Here is an 8441-nt window from a genome sequence, read left to right as displayed (position 1 = left end):
CAGTCTGCTAAAAAGTATGTACAATTTTTCCACTCTGTTCTTGATCAGCCTTCCTTTCATGAATTACTTCTTTAATAGCAGGCTAGAGTTTCTCAAAGATGGAATTTTTTCTGTTGGCTGTGAACACTTTTTCCTTCCACTTAACTTCCCTTTAGCATTTTTGCCACAGGGTGTCGACGCCACGCGTTTTCTACAGGATAACGGAATATGAATCAGTCTTTAAAAAGTTTATTGTAATTCTGGCATTGTGTTTTGTTCCCTTTAACAGGGTAAACAATCAGCACAAGTCAAGAGGTAGAAAACTTTCATTTGCAAAAAAAACCTTAGCCAACCTTATTACATGCGTGCACACATGCACACACCCCCATACGCACACACACACTATCGATGCAAAATGTTATGTTTGCAAATTTCCACAAAAAACATCAGCTATGCTGTCTACTTGCAGTACACTCATATACACACCACTACAGAACAGTGATATCATTCAACACTCCATGGGCTCCATTCTGTGCACCAAGAATTAAATAATATGCATCAGCTATGGAGCTCCTGGAGGATGGACAAACAAACCTTAAATAAACATCTGACCTCAAGACTGAAATGGCTGATTTAAATAAAATTCCTGGGCATACAGAGAGCAAAGAACCACGAATATGGCCCACGATGTAGTAAGTATGAGAGCTGCTTGATGTGTATGGTTTGTGCTGCTGAAACACTGACAGGTTTATATTAAAAAGGAAAAATAACGGAGCTCGGGTAAACAGCTTGGATTCATTAAACATCTCGTCTAAGTGTTAAAAAGATCATGTCAATAGTCGGTACAAACAGTCCTCTGAATCTGAGTAAAGGGAAGCCAAACACTCGTGCTGATGTTAAATGACCCAGGACAGGTTGAGACAGCGGGCGATGAAGGCGTAGGTATCGGCCACTTCCTGGATGACTTTGCTGGTGGGCTTCCCGGCTCCGTGGCCCGACTTTGTGTCCACGAGGATGAACAGAGGATTTGTCTGCTTGGTGCTGCGACCCACAGCGTGCTGAAGGGTGGCGATGTATTTGAGCGAGTGGAGGGGCACCACCCGGTCATCGTGGTCTCCTGTCAGCAGCAGCACCGCTGGGTACTGGACCCCGTTGCCCTCTGGGACATGAATGTTGTGCAGCGGCGAGTATCTGGGAAATTAGAAATAATTAGAAAGAACTACATGCAGTACAACTAACAGATATTAGACAGTAAAGAACATTACTGCTGCGCAAAGGTAAAGTCAAAATTATTGAGACCAAACATATCATTAGAGCTGAAATGATTCAGATTAATCATTTATTGAAATAATGGTCAACTAACTGAGTAGGTGATTAATTGTTCGCTGTAGTGTACAGACTTAAAGTCTTGTTTGCTAAAAGAATATATTTAGAGCAGTAATTAATCCAAAACAATACAAAAATATCCATTTTTATTTCAGATGAAAAAAAACAACTTTTATAAATATGTCTTATCCAGTGGCCTAGTTTTATCTTAGACTGGTTCAAATTCTGTAAAAAGAAAAAAATCTTATGAAGCAACTTTTGCTATCAAATTATAAATCAGAACTATCATGAACAGATTAGCCCTACACTTTATTGATGTTAAGTCAAGCAGAAAGTGGCCGAGCCTTTCACATGTTGATGGTAGAAATACTTATTTTGCTGCAGATGCATCCTTTTTTTTTTTTTTTTACAAATGATCAGATTAAGGAATGCTGTGTTACTGCATTCTTTGCATCTTCTAGTGCATTTCTAAATAAAAAAAAAATCTGTGGAACGTGTCAATTTTATCCCCCGATTAATTGTCAGAATAATCAATAGACAAACCCATCACAGAAATAATCATTATTTGTAGCACCACATATCAATTTAAAATATAACTACAACTATTTTATTGAATGCAGACTCTTAATGCAGTTTCTTAACGTAGTGGATTCAGTGGTGTGTGTGTTTTTTTGTACTTTCTATTGTTATTGTTTAAAAGTTAAACAACAAAATGTGGTAAAGATCAGATCAATTAGACTTTCAAACCAGTGTGTGCACTTTTTAAACCGAGACAGCTTAAAGGAGCTAATAAGTAAGAGAGAAACCTGAGTGTAGCACTCTTAATCTGAAGGGCCTGGTTCAAACAGGACAGAAATGTTTCCTTCCTCTGAACAGGTTAAAAACGCAGAGGACAGATGGACAACACTGCCCAGGAGGTCTTACTTAATGAGCCACTCGAACTGGTCTTTGTCCTCTGCACAGCCAAAGTCTGTGGTCCATGCGTGGCCGATGGTGAACTTGTGGAACTTCATCATGTCCATGACGCCCACCTGAGCCACGGCACAGCCAAACAGCTCAGGCCGCTGGTTCACACAGGCCGCTGAGGGACAAGGTGTTCTGTTAACGACGCTCTCAATTGGAAATCTGAACCGAAACTCATCCGGTCTCTAGAATACATACCAACGAGCAAACCCCCGTTAGAACCTCCATTTATAGTCAGTTTGGACGGCGACGTGTATCCCTCCTTGATGAGATATTCAGCTGCACATTGGAAGTCTGTGAAGCAGTTCTGCTTGTTCGCGAGCATTCCAGCTAAAGAAGACCAAATGCATCATTGTGACTTTAAGCATCAACCCAAATACATGTTTTATAAACTGCCGGGTCTTGAGCTGCCTACCTTTGTGCCAGGTCTCCCCATACTCGCCCCCACCTCTGATGTTGGCCACAGCCAGAACGCCTCCTAGATGTCTGACGAAGATGAGTCGGGAGACGCTGTAACTCGGCGTGATGGAGATGTTGAAGCCTCCGTAGCCGTACAAGAAACCTGGATGGGATCCGTCCAGTTTGATGCCTTTTTTGTGAACGATAAACATCGGTATCTGCGTGCCGTCCTTGGAGGGATAGAAGATCTAACGGAAATAGACAACAGCTTAATCATAAAATGGTTTAGCAGAAAAAAAACATTGACATATTTAAAATATATACAAATATGAAGTTTATCTTCTTAAACTGTGTTACCTGAGTTGTTTGGTAGTCCGCAGGGTTGAAACCTTTGACGGTGACCTCTCTGAAGACATGGGGCTGCAGTGGTTCCTTAGTTAGGTCACAATGGTAAATGATTGCTTGGAAAGGAGGAAAACAAAAACATTTAGTGTTTTTCTAAATCACTTGGAAAGGAAGTGGGAAGGTTATTTCCCTGTTCAAATTAAGTAATTTGTTTTTAAATGCGTCTAAATTAGCTTTTTGAAACAAGAAAAAACAAAAAGACAAATGGGTTTCTAATTTTAAAAGTACATTTTGCCCCTTTTCCTCATGTTTTTACATCTTATTATTGAACCATAGAGTAAATGTCTTAAAGATAGGATTAATAAGTGCGTTATTATTGTAACAGACTTTAAGATAAATTGAAATTTCTGTGTTTTTTCACAACATGTTCACCTTAATCACCTCACTAATGTCCACTGTCAACAATAAAACTGAAAAAACAAAAAAATTTTAAGGAGTAATTTTTAAGAGCTTTAATTAATCAAAAACACCAAATATTTTTAAAATTCAACAGTACAGCCCTTTGTTGTTTATAAAAAATAATGACTGACTCTGATCAGCAAGTTCATCTGGGAACCTGTGCTTCATTTCAATATACACAAACAAGCAGCACTGTTAATATTTAGCCTACTGGCTTGTAAAAAGCACACACCGTATTCATTAATAATGCAACATCACAGCGTCTTCTACCTGGTGATAAAAAAGAGGTGAAATAGTAGAAGATCTCCGAATCTCTCTTCCGTCCTGTAAAGCCCACGACAGAGCCGACGTCGAGAGGGAAGGTTCTCAGCTCCTCCCCTGAGCTCAGATGGTACATCTTCAAAACATTCTTCACATCATGGAGGAAACATACGAACAGGTAGCTGGAGTAGGTGCAGGTAGCGAACACTGGAGGGAAGACATGGGAAAATTAACTGAAAGTGAGGGCTTTAAAATCAGGTTAACATTACAGAGCTCTGTCAAAGTTTGCACACCACTTGTGGTTGCATTTGTCACATAATTAGTAAATAAGATTCACCTGTTTTAAATTTGATCTCAGCTTTAAGAACCAGTACAAACACAAGAAGCTCAGAGTCAAAGATGAGTTTGAGCTATTTTGCAAAGAATAATGAGAGAAATACATCTAAATATGCAAATCTGATTAAAAAAAAACGCCACAAAAGTAGTTTTAAATGTAGCAAAACGCTACTGAATTGAGGAAGCCGCATCCATATTTTATTTATTCTTATCGACTTCCATCTACTTTAGGATTATGCGCGACTTATGTTGGTCTGTGACACAAACCCTGATAAAATACAGTGTATTAAATATGTGGTTGTGATGAGAGAGATGAAAATTTTCCAAAAGCTCACCAATGACATCTTTGTCATGTTGAGGGATGAGCTCCTTCCAGTTTTCCTGATCTGGAGAGGCGAAGTCGATGTTGATGAGTCTGTAACGCGGGGCGTAAAAGTTGGTCTTAAAAGTAAACAAAGTTCCCTCGTTGGTCACGTATTCGTACTCCGCGTCAAAGTTGTCAATCAACTTTATCCAGGGCAAAAGTCCTAAACACACAAGGTTGTGCAAAATTAAATGAAATAAAACAAATAAAAAAGTGTGTATTATAGCAGATAACATTGAACAAAATGTTCTAATTTCAGATTTAGTTACCATTTAAAAATATAAGAATAGCTATTTGAAAAGACTGAGTTATAAGCAACTTATTCAAGAAAAAAAAACATTCTCAGGTAATTTCAAATAGCACAGAATAAAATACTATGAATGACAAATAGAAAAAGGAATACCTGTAATACCCTGAGAAGTTGTTTGCAAGTCGCAATACCAGAGTCTGTTGACAGGATCGCAGCCTTCTCTGATTGACAGCAGCACATAGCGCCCATCGTCTGATACCTGAAATTACTCTCCTGTCACTAACCGCTGCCTTAAACATCAATTTGCACATGTAGTCTATTTATTTCATTTATTTGTGAGCATCAAAGAACTATGAGGCCCACCTCAGCGCCACACATCCATTTGGGGTGGTCAGGAAACTCAGCACACAGCACGTCCTCAGACTGTGGAGTCCCCAGAATGTGATAATAAAGCTTCTGATGAAGATTCGTGGAGGTCTCAGTACCTGCGAGGTGCAACACAGTAAGTTCAATAAAGAAACCAAAATAAATACAACCTTGGTTATTAAAAACAACAATGGGGCAAAATTTCCTTACCATAGTCTCAGTTAAAGTCTAATTTCTGAACCATTAATAACAGATATTTATATTCACATCAAAAATAGAAATCTTATATTATCTTACCGTCACTTTTGCCCTCCTGATCTGGGTACGAATTGTAAAAAAGCCCTTTCCCATCATGAGTCCAGGACATGCAGCTAAACTTGACTCGCTCCAGGCGGTCCTCCAGAGGCTCGGCGCCCTCAACCCGCAAGAAGTGGATCTCCACCCAGTCCGACCCGCTGGCGCTGGTGCCGTAGGCCAGGTACTCTCCGTCCTCAGAAAATGCATAACCTCGATAGTATCAGAGAAGAACACAGAGAACTTAAACATCTGTTTTTATTTTAATCAGAAAAATGAACCTTTGCTATTGAAGGACACAGGATTATTAACTTGTCTGAAAAAAGTAAGGTATAATTGATGGAATACCTCGAAGAGCAACTGTTCCGTCATCAGAAAACGTGTTTGGATCTAAGAACACTGCGGGATCAGCATCTAAACTCTCCTGGACGTACATCACACTCTGGTTCTGGAGGCCTGTGTTGTAAAAGTGAAAATACCTAAAAAAAAAACATGGACAGAAGAGGTCAAATTGGGAACCGTCACCTCAGAGTGAATATCGAAACATTCTGCTGAAAGCCCCACCTGCTTCCCCTCTTAAACGGACAACTATACTTTGGATAGTCGTACAGCTCTGTCATGCGCTCCTTGAAAAGATCCCGCACTTCACACTGTTCTAAAAATGGCAACGTCAGCTGGTTCTGAGCGTTGACGAAGGCCTGGTGAGAGAGAAAAGGAACAATAAACAGAATGATCAGACGGTTTTGATGGTTGACATCATGAAATGGTAAAAATTAAGTTTTTAATCAATCTACAGAAATATTTTCACCCCTTTATGACTGAATTCATGAAGATCAACCGAAATAACGTACAATATTAAAGAAGGTTGTATAAGTGGCGAGAAGAAACCACCTTTATATTTTATGTTATAAAAGAGCCCAAAGGGTCTGCATTATGCTAACAACTCAAAAAAAGTTATCGAATGATACGTTATTATCGGTCAATCTGCTGCTACTATTTTTGCTTCAGTTACATTTGTTGTGACAAATATAATTAAAAAAAAATGTTAATGCTGTTTTACATTAATTGGCATCTTTGAAATGTTGCCAACACTGTAAGGTGTGAAAGTATCTTCTGTTTTTTCCTCATAGGACTTCCTGTGTCTGTGACAGACTCGTGGCACGAGGACAAATGAGGATTTACCTGTGTCTTCTCACTGTCTGGATCCTCCAGCCAGCTGTACGGATCTGGCACTTTGCAACCATGGTAGTCATCCACCTAAATAATAATAATAATAGCAAAAACTCAATTAATAGGCAATATAGATACCGGGCCGGCATATCATGGAGATAATTAAGCCAAAATATTATATTGCAATGTGTAAGTTGTTTACTTTAGGAATCACATATTTACATTAACAGCTCTGACAGCCTGGTTTCTATCACCTGGCTAAGCTAACTAGCATGCTAACAAAGCAAACGCTCATTGAAATGAATGAACCCCCACAGTGATTTAGCAAGCTAGGCTAATCAGTTAGCGAGTCCCCTTTACTCACAACAGCCTCGTCGCGGTAAGCCTGGGGATACTGAAAAGCCATCTTGGAGGTCAGTTTTCGAGAATGACGCAGCACACAAAGCTGGCGCAGTGACTGTAACAGAGGCTTTGAAACGACTTTGCGGAGCCTGTGAATCATCAACTTGAAGCGATGAAGCTTTTGTCAGAGGAGATGCTCCCCGTTTACACACAGTCAACGAGCTCCTTGGCCGGTTGCTGTGCTGTCATCTGAAATTTGAGGTCGCTCTCTAGCGACGGAAAGCAGTAACACAACTTCTGAAATAAATAGGTTGTCCCTCTTTTTAAAAATGTACAGCTGATGTAAAATTGAATCTTATATTTTACTCGTTTTTTTTTCTTCAGATTTGTAGAGTTACGCATTACATTACTGTTATTTCACTTTTTCAGTGCACAAAGATCAGATTTCAAGTCATGTCATCTGCAGAAATACTCAGATGATTAGTTATGAGGTGTGTCAAGAAGCAGCGATTAGGGAAATGATAGAATACTTTTCATAGTTGTGCATTTTCGTGTCCATCATTGTTTGTTGTCAATAGACGACAAACAACGATGGATGAAACAAGAAGCTGAATCCTAACTAACAACAATTCTAAGAATTATTGAACCAGATAATGACTCAGTTAATCTTCCATCATGGAAATTACTTCTCCTCAACAGACAAGTTTAAGCATCTTACTGCCTAATTAATGGCCAACGATGGTAGCATGAAGCAGAACATGGCTAAATGGACTGGATTTTTAATAAACATTGTAGATCTTTTCAAGAAAAGGTTCCACATAGCATGATGCTGCCACCAATGTGTTTCAGAAAGAGTGTGTGTTCAAGATACATAGACATATAGGCAGAAAGGCAGATAGACATTATGTCTTGGGGCCTGAGCCATAATACATCTTCACTGTTGGTCATGAGAAACTGATCATGACTAAAACAATGAGATCTTGGATACAAGCAGCTGAATTGAGCTTCCTCATCCTCACTAAGAATAATGTACAATAATTCCATACAGAATTAATATTGTATATTTTGAACCAAAGAATATTAAAATCTATGTCCAATGTTCAGTGCAATTTTTTAAAAAATTACACTGAACACCACAAGGGGGCACCCATTCCCTTTCCTCGTGTATATCCAAAGAAGCAGTAGAAAACAATTTTTTTGTTAGAAATTTTACTTGAGCACTTGTGCCGCTCCCTGATGTAATGGCACCCTTGGCAGAAAGCCACGTTGCGTGTTTTAAAAGCCACAAAGAACGAAAAATGTTCATCTGTTTTTTTCCAGTACTCCTCTCTCTCCTTCTAGACATCTGTTTGTGCAGCCGCCTCAGGACCAGTGACTCAGAGAACCTAAACAAACTAGATAGCTATATGTGCTTGGAACTGTAATGGAATTTTTAAAGCCACTCTGTGGAGGAAAGTACAAAGTTATTCACACTTCTTAAATAAAACCTCGAACGAAGTTATGACAAAGCAGGGTTTTCTCAGTAAGATCTCCTTTTTTTGGTCACTGTAGCTTTTACTTTTCTGGGGCCAGCACCAATGATAATTT

The 8441-nt window shown here is 39.2% G+C and overlaps 1 protein-coding gene across 1 annotated transcript; it reads right to left on the bottom strand.

Moving 5' to 3' along the window:
- Positions 1–212: 212 nt before the first annotated feature.
- prep (prolyl endopeptidase) lies at positions 213–7086 on the bottom strand. Its single transcript, XM_032585976.1, has 14 exons — positions 6877–7086; positions 6525–6599; positions 5907–6040; positions 5691–5821; positions 5346–5555; positions 5046–5167; positions 4836–4941; positions 4404–4595; positions 3742–3939; positions 3025–3128; positions 2684–2915; positions 2467–2598; positions 2230–2386; positions 213–1170 (listed from the first exon to the last, which is right to left on the bottom strand). Exons 1-14 carry the CDS (start codon positions 7012–7014, stop codon positions 876–878), a joined length of 2226 nt encoding a protein of 741 aa, XP_032441867.1. The 5' UTR covers positions 7015–7086; the 3' UTR covers positions 213–875.
- Positions 7087–8441: the final 1355 nt, after the last annotated feature.

This window comes from Xiphophorus hellerii, chromosome 15 (genome assembly GCF_003331165.1).
Source record: "Xiphophorus hellerii strain 12219 chromosome 15, Xiphophorus_hellerii-4.1, whole genome shotgun sequence".
Lineage (NCBI taxonomy): Eukaryota > Metazoa > Chordata > Actinopteri > Cyprinodontiformes > Poeciliidae > Xiphophorus > Xiphophorus hellerii.
This window is presented reverse-complemented; position numbering and strand designations above follow the sequence as displayed.

Excerpts from the sequence above, each read along its gene's own strand:
- prep (XM_032585976.1), bottom strand. The coding sequence starts at position 7,014 with ATGATTCACAGGCTCCGCAAAGTCGTTTCAAAGCCTCTGTTACAGTCA. Across the intron at positions 6,041-6,524 it reads CAGACAGTGAGAAGACACAG|GCCTTCGTCAACGCTCAGAA; the intron begins GTAAATCCTCAT and ends CTCTCTCACCAG. Across the intron at positions 4,596-4,835 it reads AACTTCTCAGGGTATTACAG|GACTTTTGCCCTGGATAAAG; the intron begins GTATTCCTTTTT and ends TTGTGTGTTTAG.